Source organism: Delphinapterus leucas, chromosome 18 (genome assembly GCF_059928025.1).
Source record: "Delphinapterus leucas isolate spDelLeu-1000000601 "Yukka" chromosome 18, BTC_Dleu_Yukka2, whole genome shotgun sequence".
NCBI lineage: Eukaryota > Metazoa > Chordata > Mammalia > Artiodactyla > Monodontidae > Delphinapterus > Delphinapterus leucas.
Window position 1 is genome coordinate 73,486,184 of NC_143146.1, and position 20,146 is coordinate 73,506,329.

At 43.3% G+C, this 20,146-nt stretch overlaps 1 protein-coding gene across 1 annotated transcript in view; it reads left to right on the forward strand.

Moving 5' to 3' along the window:
• The window catches only part of FLT1 (fms related receptor tyrosine kinase 1), a 171,296-nt gene that overhangs the window by 107,523 nt on the left and 43,627 nt on the right, over positions 1-20,146 (forward strand). Inside the window, exon 15 of the mRNA XM_022574557.3 lies at positions 13,645-13,776. Within this exon, the coding sequence (XP_022430265.1) occupies positions 13,645-13,776 (132 nt within the window). The remainder of the gene's footprint in view (positions 1-13,644; positions 13,777-20,146) is intronic.

The window sequence follows — 20,146 nt, forward strand, 5'->3', positions numbered from 1 at the left end:
GTACCAGAAAAGCACCATGAGAGCTCTAAGTTGGAGACAGATTCCATGACAGTGGCTGCTTTGAGTATGGTTTGATTCTTAGGGGTAGACAGACAGGAAAGCTTCTTTAAGAAACATTCTTTCTGTCAGGCTGACCATTTTAAGGATTTGGAACAATGGAATAAAGTCACCCTGGAGAACCTCTGACTCCCCGGAGTGTCTTCGTAACTCCTCCAGCCACCTGCCCAAGGGACTGGCAGTTCCCCCAAAATGATCAAAAACGTCACCTTTCTAGCTCACACTCTTCCCAGATTCTCCAGTGAGGTCCTAAAATGTTTAAAGCTGTGACAGAGCTGAGTAAGCACAGCAAGTGGGGCTGTTGGCCACTGAGTTCGTAGTGACACTGTAAGGAATCAAGATCAGTTTGCAAAGCAGAGGTGGCAGGAGGTGGGTCCAGCTTAGGTCTACACTGATGCATGCACAAACCATCTCCCAGATGGGGGTACAGAGAAAACGGGGTTCCTGACAAAAGCCATTCAACTGCTGAAAAAAGTATACCCTTCCTCTCTGAAAATATTTCAGAGAACAGAAGGCAATACTGACCTGAGATGTTTTTAGTAAAGCCCAAGAAACCGTCATCGAAATTTCTAGAACAGCAAGACATTTTCAGAATATTTTAAGATTAAAGCAGTAGGGTTGGAACCACAAAGAATTTAGGAAGAATTAATTCCATCTCGAAAGAATTAATTCCGTCTCACTCTCAATGTTCCTTCCTAAGTGAGATCTTGGTCACTAGGACTATTTATCTAAGGATCTGAAAGGGGCATCTTTCCTGTCGTCACTGTGTCACTGACACCAAATATCTGTACCTGTAAGCGCATATTCAGATCAAGGTGACCTACTGTCCTAGTACCTGGGGGACAGAATTACACCTGAAGTGTCAAGTGGTTTTCATAGATCTGAGAAAGATCCTGAGGAAGAGCAGAGGAGAAAGATCAATGAGGATGTTGATGCCCCGGGATGACAAACTGACCGTCACTCTCAGGCTATTTTTGCATGATTTCCTAGAATAATAAAATTCAGAAATGTCAATTAACCTTTTGCAAAACTTGAATAGTAATTGCCTTTTCTTTCTCATGAAATGTACCCTTATGGTGCAAAATAGATTAAGAGACATTGCAGGAAAGAAATGAGTATACACATCCCAGGTACACACAGGGCAGCACAGGGGGAGCTGAGTGGGCTGCTCTGTTTTATCATTCCCATCATGCACTGAGGCAATGTGCTCACGTGATCGGCTCATCAGCCAATCACGTCATCCCTTCCTCTTCCATCTGTGTCTTTAAGGTAAGGGGTTCTAGGTACCCAGACCAAGAAGGGCCAAGCTTCACTAGTAGATACCCCGGTAGCTCTTCATCCAAAACTCTTCTGCCAGAATATCTCAAGGTTTAGTTGTATCTGTGAGAGCAACGTAAGCGTGAAGGACACCCTGAACATAGCATAGAACCGAGGCTCAGCTCTTTTCTAAGGATAAACTTCCATTTAGAAGGTGAGGGGAAAAGGAGTGGAATTAAGGGGGGATTGGAGTTGGGGTAATAGCAGTTCGTTGGTTGGCACTGCCAGAGTTCAGAGCTACTAGCCCAACCCAGACAAGAGGACCCCTGACCCTAGCCTCAGCTCTAACCTGCTGAAAGACTGGAGAATTACTTCCTGCGATTACTTGCTAATGCTTGGCTGGTTTGGTGGGACTGACGCATGTAGGGCAGTGGAGCCGTACGGTTTACATCCAGAAAAGTAACCCGTGAGTAGAGGCCCGTTTTGTACTGGAAATCAGTAGAAGTTATTTATGGAGACTCAATCCTGACACCCCCAAATCTCTCTCTTTATCGTCAAGTTCCACCGTATTTAGGTCTTACATGTACATACATAGCATCGTATCACATCCTAATGCTTTGCCCAAAGAAAACTACTTGGATGCCTTTTCCAGCCTATTATCCTCATCCCCATTCAGCCCAGAAAAGCCTCCCAAAAGCTGTCAGCCACAGCAAGACCCAGCTGAGGGGTCACACATAAGCCGGCACAGACTCGTTCATATAAACGACAAGGTCCCCTGCAAGTTGTTTACGTTTGGTTGGGTGCCTTTTTAGAAGCCCTCTTGAATGTTCAAATGAAAAATTTAGAACATAAGAAATGGGAGAGAACTTGTAAATGTGGGCATCGCTTTAGAAAGATCCTCTCCCTTTTTAAAACAAATTGTGGCAAAATACACATAAATTTTACCATTTTACCCATTAAAAGTGCACAATTCAGTGGCAGTAAGTATTTTAACAATGCCCTGCACCCATCACCAGTGTCTAGTTTCAGAACTTTCGCGTCACCTCAAACGGAAACCTCATACCCCTTAAGGCTCTTCCCTTCTGACTGTGAATTCACCTCCTCTTTTGACCTTTTCTATGACCTCTTGTGACACATGGAACTGTACTTTGAGCATGGCCACGATCAGCAGCTTGTTTTGTCTGAAGAGCAGTCGATGTTTGAGAGACCAGTAGCAGAGAAAAAGGAAGGGAGAGCAAGAAAAACAAGAGAGAAATAAAGATGGATAGGGATGGGGGAGGGGGAGGGCAAGGGCAGACTCTCCCAGGAGTGTTCCCAGAGACCAGCAGGGGCTGTGCCCTGTCCAAAGTCACTAACTCCAAAACTAAGAGCCATGGTCTGGGCTCTTGGAGTGGAAGCGGGTCTCCATCCCCAATCCACAATTTCCTGCTTACATTGAAGCCTGGGTGACTAAAGAAAGAAAACTCAGACACTACCTGGATAAGTTTTCTCCTCCATCTCTTGGCAAAATAATGAGATGAGGTTTTTCTATCTCACAAGTTCAGCATTTGCATGGAAACCCCTCCTCCCCCCCCCCAAGGACAAACTTGAAACAGCTTAACCAGGATCTAAAGTGACACATAGCAATGCAGCTGGGGTCACCACTCTGCCCGGTTCAATTAAGGAAAATATGCCAACAAATACATTCCCAGATCAGCTCATCTGTGAACTCAGCCCATCACTAAATTGCTGCTGAAAAAGTTAAATCAGGTAAATTCATTCCTCCTCCACCCACATTCAGTCAAAGCTTGATTTTTGCATAATCTGCTTCTAAGATCCCTCTCCCTCTCTCCCTTGCTCCCTCTCGCCGGTCTCCTGAAGGAATAGGTTTTGGTTTGTCCTTTTATTGCTTTAACCCACAACTGTAAATTGTTGTGAAGCATAGATCTGCTTTTCTTCAAAAATATTTTATCATTCTATACATAGTCAATATTATAAAGTTTTGCAAATATGTAAGTCTTTGGATCCACAGAGCTTTTCAACGTTCATTCAGTGGCTCTTTGTTGATGGTAAAGAGGCCTACAATTTCATTATTAAAACTACTGTTATTTATTTTAATAAGTAATACATGAGTACGTTTTCATTTTAAAAGCTCACATAGTACCAAAATAGAATAAGCTGTAAAAATTTCCCTTATGGGGAATGGACACATAACTGTTTCATGTGTATTTCATCAAAGATTTTTCCATTTTTTACCTACATATGTGTATATATGCAAATGTGGGACACAGATATATGTGAGGCAAATGATAGATGGGGTTCATTCATTCATTCAACAGCTGTTCACTGAGAGCCAGCTCTGTGCCAGGAGTATACCAGGTGCTGGAAACAAAACAGGGACCTTGAATTTCCATTCTAATGGGAAAGTACAGGTAATAAATTTAACAAACAAAACTATAAGCCTACAGCATACAATCAGATAGTGCTAACTACTGTGACGAACAAAATAAGATAATGGGTTACAGTAGGGCTATATGGGAAAGCCAGCATCTCTAAGATAAGTTTGAGTTGAGCTCATACTCCGTGTTTTGTTTTATGACTTGCTTTTATCACGATATATCCTGGAGATCTTTCTATGTCTGTACCTATTGTCTGCCTCATTTTTTTAAGCAGGCATACACTATAACGTAGTATGTGTTCCCATAATTTATTTAGCTATTCTCCTAACGATGGAAAAATACCTTCTTGACTTTAACCTCTTGTGCAGTGCCGTATTATTTCCTGCCTTAAAATGGTCATAGAAACGCTACTTTACTATCCACAGAAAGGCCACTTTAGGTGAATGGCTGTATCCTGCAGTACAAATTCATCCAACCTCATGGAAGGGGCTATGGCCAATCTGAACATACCACAAGAATTTATTGGGGCGGGGATGAGTGCATGTGTGTATAATTTATAGACATAAATAGTGAATAGTCAAGGTTTTATAGCTAATAACTGTAGAGTTAGCACCACTTGACATGTTTTTTAAGTGCCCAAATCATCTTGAACTACTTCATTGGAACAATAGTAAAGTTCACAGTGAAAGGGCAAAAAAATGCTTTTCACTTTTAAGTGTTTAGAAATACATGTGTTTTTGGCATAGTTTCAGGGTGCTCACTTCAACCACAACCCCTTCAATTCAACTGGTTTACAATTTCTTAAGAGCGTTTAGAAACTATTCTGTTATCATAACCCACTTTTGGAAGTTAAACTAGTGAAGCAATAGACCTTATCTCAAAGGAAAGAACCTTTGTTTATGCCTTTTCCCTTATTCAGTGGTTGCATGGAGAGGAATATTATACAGCTTGTTCATCACTGTCCTTAATCTCATTCTTTTCTAAGAGCTTCTCTTCTTTCTCTGTCTTTTTCAAGGCTATAGAGCAAAGAGTCTCACCACAGATCACATCGCCCATCAGATCCCCTTTAGACCATATGTTTTAAACATCTCACAACTCTCTTACAACTTAGCACATTATTATAAGGCTGCTTTTCACCATGTCTCAGATTATTCCATACTTTACCAACTTTTTTTTTTTCTTACATCTGTAAAGGCTTTGCCACAAGGCTTGATCTTAGAGTGAAATTCTCAATAAAGAAGGAAGAAGCTGTACGGTGACCATTTGAAAACATAGGACTCCTTCATCTTTTTAGTGCTATTTGATGAGCCCATCATTCTTCATTCCCGGCTTTCGTCAGCCTTTAAAATTTACTAAGCTTGGATTTCTCTTCCCCAGACATAGTTTTCCAGCCTCCAAAGTTTGACTGGATATGTACTATCTCCTTTGTGTTGTTTGCGGGAAATCAATCAGACATCCTATCGCTAGTTTTCTTGGGTCACCTTCGACCATCCTGAATCTATATTTTCGCTCTTCTGATCCTTAATTCAGATACAGCTCTCAGCTACTGAATTCCTTTAAGAGCTGCCAGTCTAAAGGTATGATTATTTACTGTGCACCTAGAGCTGCCTACATCATCCTCATAGCTGCCGTTTATTGAGAACTTATCACATGCCGACTTCAAAGCATTTATCATTTAGCCGGTGAGCCAAGACTATCATAACAAAAATTACTTTCTTTTCCTAAACGTAACACTCATTCCCTACCATGAGCCAGACATTTTGTTATATTCTAAAGAAAAGGGAAGTGAGTAAAACTTAGTCCTTACCTTTGAAAAACTTACACATAATAGGTACAAAGTCAACTCAAAAATATGCAACGTGAATGGCATAAAATTCCGTCAGATACAAATTAGCACCTCTGACTGAGGTAATCAAGGGAGGCTTCAGGGAGGAAATGTCATTTGAATTGGACTTTGATGGGTGAAGAAGAGTTTTGATCATGATAAATTGTAAGTTTCCGTGGGAACTGTCATGATTTTTGTGGTTGGAAATTATTTAGGTGATCCATCTGGAAGGCAGCAGGCCTACAATTAAATTACCTCAGCAACACAAAGCAGAGCATCACGTTTATGAGTTCTACTTGTTCTAATAACTAACACCCAAAGGGGAAAGACGAAATTCAGATAAAGTGACTCTTCAAAGAACCCAGTACGATATGGGGATATATGTATATGTATAGCTGATTCACTTTGTTATAAAGCAGAAACTAACACACCATTGTAAAGCAATTACACTCCAATAAAGATGTTTAAAAAAAAAAAGAACCCAATGCCATTTTGCATAATAACAAAAATTATGTTATCAAGGAATAAATATAATTGAAGAACAATATATTTAAAGAGAAAATCCTAAAGCTGTCAAATGACATAAAAGATGACCTAAGTAACGCAAAGATATTTGGTATTCTTAGATGGGAATGTTTATTATCAAGTCGAACCATTTTTGAGCCATTTTATAGGTCAAAATATTGACAATTTCATGTTTCGACCTAAAAATAAATATGACAATTTCCCCCAAATTACTACATAAATTCAGTGGAATTCCCATCAACATTCCAACAGTGCTTTTTACAGAACTTGACAAGCTAAACCTGAAATCCATATTGAAGTGTAAAGGTCCAAGACAATTTTGAAAAAGGGATCATCTCATACCAAATATCAAGTTGTGTTATCAAGCAATCATAAGTTAATCATGGTTTAACTCATGTGGGACAGATAAATAGGTCATTGTGAACAAATAGAGAGCCTAAAAACAGAACCACAAATATATGGACACTGAGTATCTGACAGAGCTGGCACCACAACTCAGTGGGAGAAGAACAGATTATTCCTTAAGTGAAGCTGGCATAATTGGCTATTTATACAGTAAAAGTTAGATTCCTTTTTTTTTTTTTTTTTTCCTTTGCAGTACACGGGCCTGTCACTGCTGGGGCCTCTCCCGTTGCGGAGCACAGGCTCCGGACGCGCAGGCTCAGCGGCCATGGCTCACGGGCCCAGCCGCTCTGCGGCATGTGGGATCCTCGCGGACCGGGGCACGAACCCGTGTCCCCTGCATCGGCAGGCGGACTCCCAACCACTGCGCCACCAGGGAAGCCCTAAAAGTTAGATTCTTACCTCACGCAATAAACATACCCTTCTCCAAAAGAAAATCTAGATGTATTAAACACCTAAGTGAGAAAAGGCAAAATTCTTTAATCAGATTTTTTGGGGAAGAAAGTATATAAGGGGAATGAATAGTTTATAGGACTATAAACAGAATAGGAAAATCAGAATAGGAAATATTTCTTTAACAAGTAACAAAAAGCACAAAGGATAACAGATTGATAAATTTGACTGCATTAAGATTCTAAAAGCTTTTGAATTAAAAATTCACCATAGGGGCTTCCCTGGTGGCGCAGTGGTTGAGAATCCACCTGCCGATGCAGGGGACGCGGGTTTGTGCCCCGGTCCGGGAAGATCCCACATGCCGCGGAGCGGCTGGACCCGTGAGCCATGGTCACTGGGCCTGCGCGTCCGGAGCCTGTGCTCCGCAACGGGAGAGGCCACAACAGTGAGAGGCCCGCGTACAGAAAAAAAAAAAAAAAAAAAATTCACCATAAACAAAGTTTCAAAGACGGTTCATAGAATGGGGAAGACTTGTAACATATTTAACAAGGGCTCAGGATCCAAAACATATAAAGAACCCTAAAATCATTGAGAACAAAACAAATAGGCTAATAGGAAAATGTGCAAAGGACACGAACAGGCAATTCACAGGAAAAGAAGCCTGAATGGCCAACCAAGATGGAAAAAGATGTCCCACCTAACTAGTAATCAGGGACGTCACTTCACACCCAAAATTTTGCCATCAGTTAAAACACCTGATAACGCCAAATACTGGTGAGTAATGGGAAAGGGGAGCACTTACTCATTGCTGGTTAAAGTGTAAATTGGTATATTTTGGAAGACAATTTTGTAATACTTGGTAGAGTTGAAAATGGGTATATCCTATAACCCAGTACCAGGAGATACTGCATAACAAGGTACACATAGCTGTATCAGATGTGCATTGTGGCCTTCTTTGTAACATCAAAAAAAAGTGGAAACTACCTAACTACCGTATAGGAGAGAGGTGGATAAAAAAACAAAAATCTGTGGCTTTTTAATACAATGGAATATTACATGTCAGTGAAGTGAACTCCATCTACATGTATCAACAAGGATAAATATTAAAACACTGTTGAATAGAAAAGAAATCCAAGTTAAAAAAGGATATGTACCATATGACACAATTTATTTGGAATTTTAAAACCCACAAAACAATATTATATATTCTGTAGAGATACACATCCATCAATATGTAGACAAAGTACAAAAACATGAGAATGAGGTGCACCAACTTTAGCATAGTGGTAGCTTTGGAGAGAGGGAGGAGAAGGGGGAAAGTATCTATAAATTTTTGCAGCAACGTGGATGGACCTAGAGATTGTCATAGTGAGTGAAGTCAGTCAGACAGACAGACATCATATGATATCGCTTATGAGGAATCTAAAAAAAATGGTACAAATGAACTTATTTACAAAACAGTAATAGAGTCACAGATGTAGAAAACAAACTTATGGTTACCAACGGGGAAAGGGGGGAGGGATAAATTGGGAGACTGGGATTGACATATACACACTAGTATGTATAAAATAGATAACTAATAAGAACCTACTGTGTAGCACAGGGAACTCTACGCAATACTCTGTAATGACCTATATGGGAAAAGAATCTTCAAAAGAGTGGATATATGTATAACTGAATCATTTTGCCGTACAGCAGAAACTAACACAACACTGTAAATCAACTATACTCCAATAAAAATTTTAAAATTAAATTAACACGTCAAAAAAAAGAGAGAGGGGCCTAAAGCAAATATGGCAAAACGCTGACATCTGGCTCTCTTAATGGTGAGCCACATGGGTTATATTTTTTCTGCACTCTTAAAATCTTTGAAATTACAATGAAAAAATTCAAAACTAAAAAGAGAGCCCTCCTTAAAAGGTGAGCTCCACTGGTAGACCAGAGCCTGTATCATAGTGAACAGGTTGCATCAAGGTAGCAACAGGTTAAGGCATTAAAGAAACTAGGGGACGGACTTCCCTGATGGTCCAGTAGTTAAGACTTCACCTTGCAATGCAGGGGATGTGGGTTCGATCTCCGGTCGGGGAGTTAAGATCCCACGTGCCCCCCGGCCCAAACATAAAACAGAAGCAATGTTGTAACAAATTCAATAAAGACTTAAAAAAAAAAAAGAACTATAGTTGTCTCCCCTAGTTTAAGTATGGGCAGAAGATTTGATGAATGGGGAAAAATAATAAGGGGATTAACTGGCCTATTTATGTGAGAAGGGAAATAAGTAGCGAGAGTGGAGAATGAGAGAAGCGTGACGAGGTTTCTCAGGGGTCTGATGACGCCGTATCCAGGTCTGTGCCTTTGTTGCTGTGCAGAGTGAGGCCAAGTCAGAAAGAAGAGCTGTGCTTGTTGATTTTGGACACTCTCACCCCATCTCTCCTCCACGTGATGGGAAGAGGGAACTGGGCCAGATGATGTCAGCCCCTCAGCATCCCTGGCACCATCCTCTCACCTCTACAATTACACATCTGTCTCCTTGGGTGAAATCCAAGTCCTTTGACTTTACTTGATCATGCCGTTAGCCTTAGTTTGGGATCTGAGTGATAGAAACTTGGTTGAGGCTCAGGTCAGCTGCAGTGGAGACCACGGTGGGCAGCCAGATCGCTGCTCTTCCAAACGTTCATTGCCCCGATCACCCACTCTCCAGCCACACTTTCACTTTCTGGGAGCGCCACTTATACCATATCTTGCACTTTTCAAAGCTTCAAAGCTTTCACTGAAATTATTTCTGTTGATCCTCATAGCAATACCATGAAATAGATAAAGCAGGGGTTTTTTGTTTGTTTTACAGATGGGGAAACCGCCCCACAGGGATTAAATGATCTAGCCAAGGTTACAGGGCAGAGCTCTCATGTTTTTTTCCAGAACCATCCTGGACTCATCTCTGTCTATTCCTGGATCCAATAAAGCACCAATTTCTGTGGCTTGTTTCTACAAAGCGTCTGTTTCCATCTCTCCCCCGTCCACTTCCTTTCCCACCGTCCACACTTGGAGCCTCATCACTCCTTGCCTGAATTGCCACTGCTGAGCTGGACTTCCAGATACCACTTTTTCCTCATTCCAGTCCATCCTGCATTCTCCTTCTAGACTAAACTTCCTTAAACATTGCTCTCATTAGGTCATTTCCCTCAAAAATCTTTGTGACCCTCTCTTTCCTTCTCCATTGAATGGAAACTCCTCAGCCAGGATTTCAAAGCTCTCCTCAATCTGAACTCACCTTTTCCAGTCAACTACACAAAACAGGTGCTTTGAAAATAAAAACGGCTAAGAAACACATGAAAGAATGTTCCGAAAAGATACAAATTAAGACAACCATCATTTTACTCTATCAAATCAACAAAGTTTTATGTTTTCTATTTTTTAGATGCTACTGGTAGGAAAGTGATGAAACAGTCTCTTATCCTCTGCTGGTAGAAGCTTTGACTGGTGTTATCTTTTTGGAGGGCAGTTTGATTATATGAATCAAGAGCTTTTGACCTAATAGATCTGTTTCTGGAAATCTCTCCTAAGGAAATAATCTGAAATTCAGAAAAATCTTTATGCTTAAAGATGTCATTGCACTATTATTTATAGTTATGAGCAATTAGATATAACCTAACACCAATCATTAGGGTACATGCATACGATGAATGACTATATTCAAAGCATGTAAGAACATGGGGAATAACTTATGCTATGATATTGGGGGGGGTGGGGTCAGTATTTAAATTTGTATAAGCATTAGGAGAAATCTTACCAACATTTCACTACTGGACTTGTTTCCTCTCTCCCAGCACACTATTTCACACGTTCTTCTCTCGCTTCAAACCTCCAAATTTACCTCCTCCTCAGTTTCAACAGATGCGTACCTCTTGTTTATTGAGAAAATGTATCACCAAATTGTCCAGTCTATGTCCCTTTACGCTCTGCCATTCTTCCTGTTAAGTTGAATGAACTGTCCCGATTCCTATCCAAGGCCAGTTCAGCCACTGAGTTCCATCCCCTCTCACTTCTTTAAGAATCCACTCCTGGTACTGTTCCTTCTGTTCTTGTTCTCTCTCTCGTTCTCTCTCTCTCTCTCGCTCTCTCTCGTTCTCTCTCTCTCTCGTTCTCTCTCTCTCTCTCTCTCTCTCTCTCGTTCTCTCTCTCTCTCCCCCCCCCATCTCAGATTATTCCTATCAGCACGTAAACATGCTGTAAAGTTTCACATTTCAAAAACGAATTCATTCCTTGACCTCGTGCTGGTCTCCAGCTACCCTCCTGACAGTAACCCCCTAGCCGTCTCTCCTCCATCACCTCCTGTCTCTAAGTGACAGTCCTCATGCTTCTGTTCCCAGATGTCACTGAAACGGCTCATTGCCAAACCCAGTGGTCTGTGATCTCCCTTCTTCGTAGTCTCTCAGCTGCACCGAACGTAGCTCGTCGCCCTTCTCAACCAAGCTCTCTCCTTGGTTCTAGGAATCACGCTCTCCTGGTTTTCTTGCAACCTCCTGGGCTACTCCTTCTCAATCCCTGCTGCTTCCTCTTTCTCTAATTTCCCGGGGCTCAGCCTTCAGGCCAGCTGTCGTCTCTCTCCGGACTCACTTCCCATGAGCTTTGTTTCCATTCCCCTGGCTTTCCATGACTCCCGAATGTTGAGTCCCTGCAGCCAGCTCTAACCCCGACCTCCTCCCTGGGCCCCCAATGAAACCTCACGAAACAGAACAGAACTGTTGATTTTTCTCCCTCAAAGCTGCTCCCCCCCAGGAAGGGTACCACCACCCTCCCAGCTGTTCAAACGATCAACCCTGAAGCCAGACTTTTATTTCTCTTTTTCATGTACCACATGCTAACCCATAAGCAAGCCTTCAAAAGATCCCCAGCGCCACCAATCCCTACCACTTCCAACAAACACAGTCACCCCTGGACAAAGCCACTGTATCTTTCCCTAAACAAGCTCCTTCCTGCCCCACGGGCTTTGTATTTGTTACTCCCTGTGCCTAGAATGCCCTTTTCCAGGTCCTCACCTGCTCACCCCTGCGCACCTCCCGGGTCTCTGCTCAAAACGTCACGTGCTCAGAGTCTCCTCAGAACACCCCATCTAAGGCAGCTTCTTCACCCTCCTTAACTTGTGACCTCCTTAACCGGGTCTATTTCCCTCACAAACGTTATGGCTACTTGAAATGACATTCTTTACTGGTACTTCTCCCAAACTATAATTTAAGCCCTTTGCAGGCAAGGACTCATTTGCCTTGCTTCTTACCATATCACCAGCATCTAGACTAGTGTCCAGTACACAGTGGACCTCAAAAATAGTCATTATGTCAATGAACAAGCTGTGTAAAAAAGGCCACTTTAAAAAAACTAAAGGAGAACTGACTGGGGGTGAGATTGTAGGTTTGTCTGTCTTTTCACATTTTCTTTATGCTTTCCAGTATTTCTCAAGTTTTCTATATCAGATATAGTTTTTATAATCAGGAGAATACAAACTATTTCAACTAACAAAATACAGCCTCTGGTCTGGTCGGGTTCAATTTATTCCGGAACAAGCACTTGGTGTGTGCTCATTTCAGGGTCTTGCCTTTTCTCAGTGGCCCCCCTTCTCCCATCACCTGTGATAACCTGACCTCAGCTCAAGGCCCATATACTCCATGACGCCTTCCCTGAGTGGCCTATTCTTACTGAGCTCCTCCCCAGCCACACTTTACATTTGATTGGGTCCGCTGTGCTACATGTATTTATTCTCACGCATCAAACATTTTCTGTTTGCTGGTGTGTGTGTGTGTGTGTGTGTGTGTGTGTGTGTGTGTGTCGAGGGGTGGGGAGGGAGGGAGGGAGGAAGAGAGAGGAGAGAGAGAGAGAGAGAGAGAGAATATGTATGTATGTATGTTGTATTTGGTATGAGTTGATCTTCCCTCCTCGACAGACACGGTGTCTTAGCCTGCCCCTCCCTACCCCTCCAAGTCTCTGCCACAGACTAAAGCCCAGTCAGTACTCAAATACACGGGGACAGTACTTGCTACTGAAGCGGCTGGGTCCGGACGCTCCTTCCCTCGCAGCGGCTCCACAGTAATACTTAAACCTGCATTTACTGAGCACCTACTATGTGCTGGGCGCTTGCTATTCATTTTCCCGTTGATTGAGTAGGAACTGCTTGCACCGTCATCGTAAGACTGAGGAAACTGAAACAGAAGGTGAGTAACTGGCCTAAAGTGACAGAGCTGTGCTGGTGAGGCCTCGATTAAAGCCCAGCCCAAGCTCTTTACCACTGTGACGAACGAAATGGGATGGGCTCTGACCCCTGAGCCACGAATGTGCTTTCCATCAAACTGCACGCTCTCGGTTGAGTCCCTTAACCTCCCCAAACTTCAGTGTCCGCGTTTGAAAGATGGAGACGATAACCCCTTACAGGGTGGTTGTCGAGATAGGAATGGGGTGTTGGTCCTGCGTGACACACGGCGGGCATTGAGGAAATGGTAGTTTATTATTATTATTATTATTATTATTAGATATGCTACCTCCTTGATATGTGCTCTTTCAAGTTGGGGGCGGTAGCCCCATCTCATTTCTTTCTGGCCTGGGTCAGATCTGCATCTCCCAAGTAGGGGCGCAGAGCTATAGAAGGTACTACGAAAAAGCCTGGAGGAGAGAAAACAAATGCACAGCCCTGGCCCAGGTGAACCAGAGCCTGGATTTCCTCGTCTGGAGGCATAATGATAGGAAGAGGGCTGTGGTACAGAAGTGGCCGTTTTGGTTTGTCATCCAGGCTTACTCATCTAAACATCTCTCGCTCCCCAGGAATTATTTTAGGACCAGGAAGCAGCACGCTGTTTATTGAAAGAGTCACGGAAGAGGATGAAGGTGTCTATCACTGCAAAGCCACCAACCAGAAGGGGTCCGTGGAGAGTTCGGCATACCTCACCGTGCAAGGTAAACAACTGCTCAGAAAGCGCGAGAAGCTGCTCAGACACTTATTTCCCTGTTTGTTGAACTGTCCACCTCCCAGTGGCCCGCTGCCCCTCCAGTCTGTTCCTTTCCCTGACCTCCTTTTCCCCTCCCCGTCCCGCTGGGAAGGCCTGGCTGGTCCCCCTCCTGGCGAGGCTGACGGTGAGGACACAGGCCACCGTCGGAACACAGTCTCCGTGGGGGGACGGTAGTTCCCGGAAGACAGGAGAGCCAGCTGCTGCCAGAGCCATGACACTGACCCACAGAGAATGACCAGAGTGGCCACACCTGTGAGAAAGAAATCCAAGAAAGCAGAAGACGGGTGTAGAGAGAAAAAAACCCCACACACTGGAAATTATCCATTCTTTTTCCAGTTCCCACCAGTTACACATATGCCGGCTCTTCCCGCCGTTTTCGTAAACTGGTTTTTTAACACGAAGTAGGCTGCAAAATACTCTCAGAGAGAAGCAACACATGATAAACAGACCACGTGGAAGAAAAATATTCCAAGGGCTTCCTCAGACAGTTTTGTTGAGCAGCAAAACCTAAAGGGACCTGATCCGACCGTGGAATCTGGCCATGTGGTTTCCATTTAGAACAGAGATTAGACCTCAGTTTCAGTTCTCCAAAGCCAAAAATCACCCCAGAAAACATAACATTTATAGCACCGTAAAGTCTTCCAATTGGCACCTCTTAGATGTATACACATCTATGGCTCGCTGAGGTTTTACGTGAAGAGATGGAATTTCTTCAGTAGCCTGTTTGCAAATGCTCCCCAGTAGACTTCAGAATATGTAAGAATTTCTGCAGGAAGTCTTGCAGCGGTTCGTGGTTACCATCGTCCTCACCCCAGCACACTCGGTCCCGCACACGCTCCTCCTCCAGCCTCAGCTCTCGTCCCCTCACACGCCCCAGGCCCCCCACCTGGACTAAACCAGAACACACCGCACTCCCCCTGGTCCTGTGCCCTTTACACGTCGTTTTCCCTTTGTCTGAACAGCCTTCCTTCCCAACTTGTTCTCCCCCAGACAATCCTACTCCCACCTTTTATTTTTTTTTTTATCTCTTTTACCGAAGTACAGTTAATTTACATTGTGGTAGTTTTAAGTGAACAGCAAAGTGATTCAGTTATACATTATACACATTCTTTTTCAGATTCTTTTCCATTATAGGTTATTACAAGATACTGAGTAGAGTTCCCTGTGCTCTGCAGCGGGTCCTTGTTGTTTACCTGTTTTATATATAGTAATCCTGCTCATCTTTTCAAATTCACTTTCGCTCTTGGGTCACTTTCTCTACACCCCATCTCTCGTGTCTCACCACCGTGCCCCCTGAACCCCGTGCTCCCACAGCACTTGGCAGGGACCTTGAATACAATGCTCATCATTGCGCATTATTCACTCTCCCGGTCCAGAGCACTCGAGAAATGTTCGTTGGATTAATCTCTTTAGAAAACCACCAGTGAATGTCTGAAGAAAGAAACACATCACTATATTGTTGAGGGCATTAGAGAGAAGCCAAATTAAATTAAGTCAACCACTTATATATTTGCCCAGGACGCTGCAGGATATGGACGTGCAAGTCACGATCCCTAACCTCTCTGTGCTTTGAAAACCTAGTTGGAAGGCGATTAAGGGGAACATGAAACCGTTAGAACCAGATCAGTGAACATTTTGAGCTCCTCCTGTGGGTAACACAGAAACCCTAGTTTGTATAAAACAGACTACACAGTGCCGCTGATAAAGGCTAAAGGACTTCCTAGAGGCCAAAAATGATATGGCGAGTGACTTGACCTCTGAAGGAGGCCTTGCAGGATGTTGGATTGGCCAAGTGGATGGGGCAGGAAAGAAGACAGTGAGTTATGTGGCAGCTCTGGACCTCCCACGCTGATATCTCCCTTGGCAATGGCAGAATCTAAACAATTCTAACCATTTCCTATTGGCTGGTCCATTGACTTTTCTGAGGAATTGGTACTTTTGTTTTTAAATTTATCTTACTGAAGTATAGTTGATTTACGACGTTGTGTTAATCCTACCGTACAGCAAAGTGATTCAGTTATACATATACGTTCTTTTTCATATTCTTGTCCATTTTGCTTTCTCACAGGATATTAAATATAGTTCCCTGTGCTCTGCAGTAGGACCTTGTTGATTATCCATTCTCTATATAATAGTTTGCATCTGCTAATCCCAAACGCCCAATCCATCCCTCCCCGACCCCGAGGAACTGGTACTTTTGATTCATGATCTCTTTTTCCTCACGGGGCATTAATCTTCAGTGTCACTTAGAGAAACAGTCTAATCTGCAAGGTAGCTGCAGACACTATATACATATGACTCCTTCTTTTCACCCATTATTGCCCCCAACAGCCCTGTTTTGAGTTCTTGTGTCTGCTTTTTATAGTTTTTCTGCCGTCTCCTCCTTTGCTCTCTTTTGTAACTCTTTCTCTGCTCTCAGAGTGATGGCTGTATCCAGCCTCTCTGCTGAAAAACCGTGGTTAGCTGAGAAATTACCTGATCAGCCATCATCAAGCCACGCATGAAATATCTGTACCTATTTCTAAGGGAAGCATAAACAAACGAAGGCATATCCTAATACGGTAACGATAAAACAGCGCAAGGAAATGAGGACGCTTAGTCCAAAAATGAGTCCACGTGGGGAGGACAGGATTGTTTTCTTCAAATATTTAAAGGGCTGGCGACACGGGTTCAAGCCCTGGTCTGGGAAGATCCCACATGCCGCGGAGCAGCTAAGCCCGTGCGCCACAACTACTGAGCCTGCGCTCTAGAGCCCGTGCTCCACAACTACTGAAGCCTGCGCGCCTAGAGCCCGTGCTCCACCAGCACGGCAATGAGAAGCCCGCGCACCACAACGAAGAGTAGCGCCCGCGCACCACAACTAGAGAGAGCCAGTGTGCAGCAACAAAGACCCTTCACAGACAAAAATAAATAAATAAATTTAAAGAAAAAAGTAAAAAAGCTTTAGACTTGATTTCCTAATATATGCAGTATAGACCCTCCACACTGACCTATCTTGTCAGGTTGAGTTTAGGAAGTGAAACCAGGGAAATAAGTTGTGTCTGTGGCTATGTTTAACATATTTAAAGAGGTTCACAAATTAGCCAGGAAGGAAACTGTCTGCTCTTTTTATTTCCTTTGAAAAAGGATTCTTATACTCATAGATAAAACAATGTGTTATTTTTGTATCTGAAAAGGATGAGCGGACTGGGGAATCAAAGTGGCTTCTTTAAATAATCACAGGTCTTGTTTGGTTTGGACTGCTCAGGAGCATACGTGGAGTGCTCAGAGGGGAAGTTCTAATATTAAAAACAACAGCAACAAAACTGTAACTAACCAAAATAATTTCTGAAATTAACATAGCACGCCATAGCCCGTGGAACTCAACGGGACCGTTACAGTGCAATGGGGGCACATTTTCATCCAAGGATTTAAAATAAACTATACTTTATCATTATTAGTAATAAGCACTATGTGTGTGTGTGTGTGTGTGTGTGTGTATATATATATTCCTCTAACAGATTTAGGCTTTGCTATTGAAATAATACCAAAGCATTATAATATCATTTATAATCACACAGGAGAAAACAACTTGAAGAATAGTTACCATTTTTAACATTTTTTTGAGGAAGGCTGATGGATGCAAAAACCATGGAAAGCACAAGACTGCCTCAGGGCACTCTGAATACTTCAGGTGGCACCACAGGTGTGATTTGTAAATTTTGTGCCACAATAATCGCACATTAACACGTTTCAGGAAAGGACTCACATGGCAGGAAGGTTACACTATGTTCTTTAACATCTTTAACAAAGTCCCAAGAGTAAAGGGTAAGAAGAGCTCAAAAGGGACTTGTCTTGGGTATCCAGCCTTTTTTCATCGCGCTTGGCCAGCGTTGAGTTTGCATCTCTCCTTTCTGAGCCTCCTCTGATCTCTGACTGCCCCTACCTTAGCTCCTCTCTTCCTAAAGCCTGCGTGCCCCCACTTCTCTCCCCCGGCTCTCCTGGCACTAGGGAGGATGTGATAAACTAATTGACACGAAGCTGTTGGTGACTGATGTCACTCCCGTCATGGGTGTTGGCAGTTCAGAAGGGTTTCCCCAGGAGAGAACAGAGAGAGACCGACCGCTGAGCAGGCAGCTCACTAATTTCACATGGGAGGGCTGGGGGCGGGATGTGCATGCCTTTGTAATTAAACCCAAGCAATGACGTAAAGTTGGCCTTGATCAAGAATGCAAAAAATGGTCATGGAATTCGATTACAACATCTTAATGCTTGTGGACTGTGTGGTCCACTGTTTTAAGCACATAACATGCATTAGCCTCCTTCAATCCAATGAGGGTTTTTTTTCCTACTTACAAGTGAGAATCCGAGGCCCCGAGAGGGTTAGGACCCTGTCCAGGGTTACAAAGCTCGGAAGAGGCAGTGCTGAGAGAACTGGATCCCTGTTTAACCACTCTGCTCTCCTGCCTCTCAGCCTGGTGGGGAAGAGGCCCCACTCTGAAGCCAGGTGCGTCCCTGCTCGTGAGCCGTGCAACCTTGGACAAATGACTTCCCTCCTGGAGCCTCAGTTTGCTCATCTGCAAAATGGGTGCGAATAATGGCATACCAACCTTATAGGGTTGTTGCAAGGATTAACACATTTAACACCATATCTGGCATATGATAAAAACTTCTTCAATATTAGCTAACACTATCATTTGTTAATATGATAAACCAAATTCCATTTCAACAAAACTTTCTGTATTATAGTTTTTCTAGACTTAGCCAGTAAGTCACACAAATGGTGTTCTGGACCACAAAATTCCTCTTTGACCTAAGGATTTAACTTCCTGTGATAAAAATGTATTACAGAACTGATAGGATAGCAATTTTAAGTATCTTTACTTAAAATTACTCTCGAAATGTACTTCAGATTTAATCCGAATAGAGTATGCCTACAATCACTGTCCTTAAGAAGAATTCCAAGTTGATGGCTGTACACGAATCTATGTAGATTCCTATAAAGCTTCATAAATAGTATGAAGGCCAATTTTAATGTCCAATAAACCTTAGAGACTTACATAATAAGGTTAACTGGATTACTGGTTACTGGATTTTAAATCAAAGGAGGTAGCACTGCTTGACTTGCTCACATGGGAGGCCAGGTCTAGGTGTACTGATTTTCTTTTCATCCATATATATTTATTGAGACTTTCACTAGGCCAGCGCTCAAGACGCAAAATGAACAAGAAACACACCCTCCTCTCTGTGTCCTAATAGCTTCGTGGGCAGTAAACCCACATAAACAGTTACCTCAAATTAAAACAATGCCAGAACCAGAGAATAACTCCTAAGCCAGGCTGCAGCGTCAGGCCAATTTCTCAGGGAAAGTAACGCAGTTGTTCCTAGAAAATGATCAGTACTTGGGTCAAAGTCTGATTCGTTTTAGAAAGAAAAGATAAATTGTGTTATATGAGATGTGTTTGGATGAAGAAAACGATCTTGCACTTGAAGTCCAGAAAGTAATAAGAAGGGAAAAAAAGGAAAAGGCGGGCGTTGGGGGTAGGCCTTCAAAGTAACAGCTCACACTGGTTTTAACCATCTCCCCGTAAGGTGGGGTGCTCTTGTCACACACCTTAGGGATGAGGAAGCTGGGGCACAGAGTCCTTGGCCTCAGACATAGCTGCTTGTAGGGTCACATAAAGACTTCCTTTTCTGCAGTTAAGGAAGGCCCTGGGGCCAGGGACCCTGGTCTTTTGCTTGGGGAGTTTCCCCAACTTCTTGGGAGGCACCACCCAGTTATACCGCACGAGCTGAGCTGCCTGATTCTGTTGCCTGTTGACTCAAGTAGTCTGGTACCACTCAGAGCCACATGTCAGGGCTGGTGTGATGCTGCCACATCACACAGCCTGGGCCCCATGCAGACAGAGCTGCCATCACTAGCAGAAAGGCCTAGGGCAGGACGGCAAGACACCGCCCAGCTGTACAGACTGTAGACGAGGATTACCATCTTCAGAAATCAGCCCTTCCTCTGTCTGGCACCTGCCCTTCCTATCCCAGCAGGGATGGGACGAAGCCTGGGAGGGTAACTGACATGCAATGTTCTGGGCAGCCAGGTCAGCAACCTGAAATAAGAGGTACAAATACCTGACCTTTTCGAAACAGCCACCTTCTTGTCATTATCGCGTATAAAGATACCCTTGTACCATGTCCTGGTGCTGGTCTCTCACACACATCAGACGGGAGGGACGTCCCTGAGATCCAGTGCTAACTCCTAGTATTGTCAAATCCGTAGTCTGGCCAGCGTGTAGATGTCTGACCTCTGAAAACACATCCAAGAGCTGGATGGGAAGAGACGC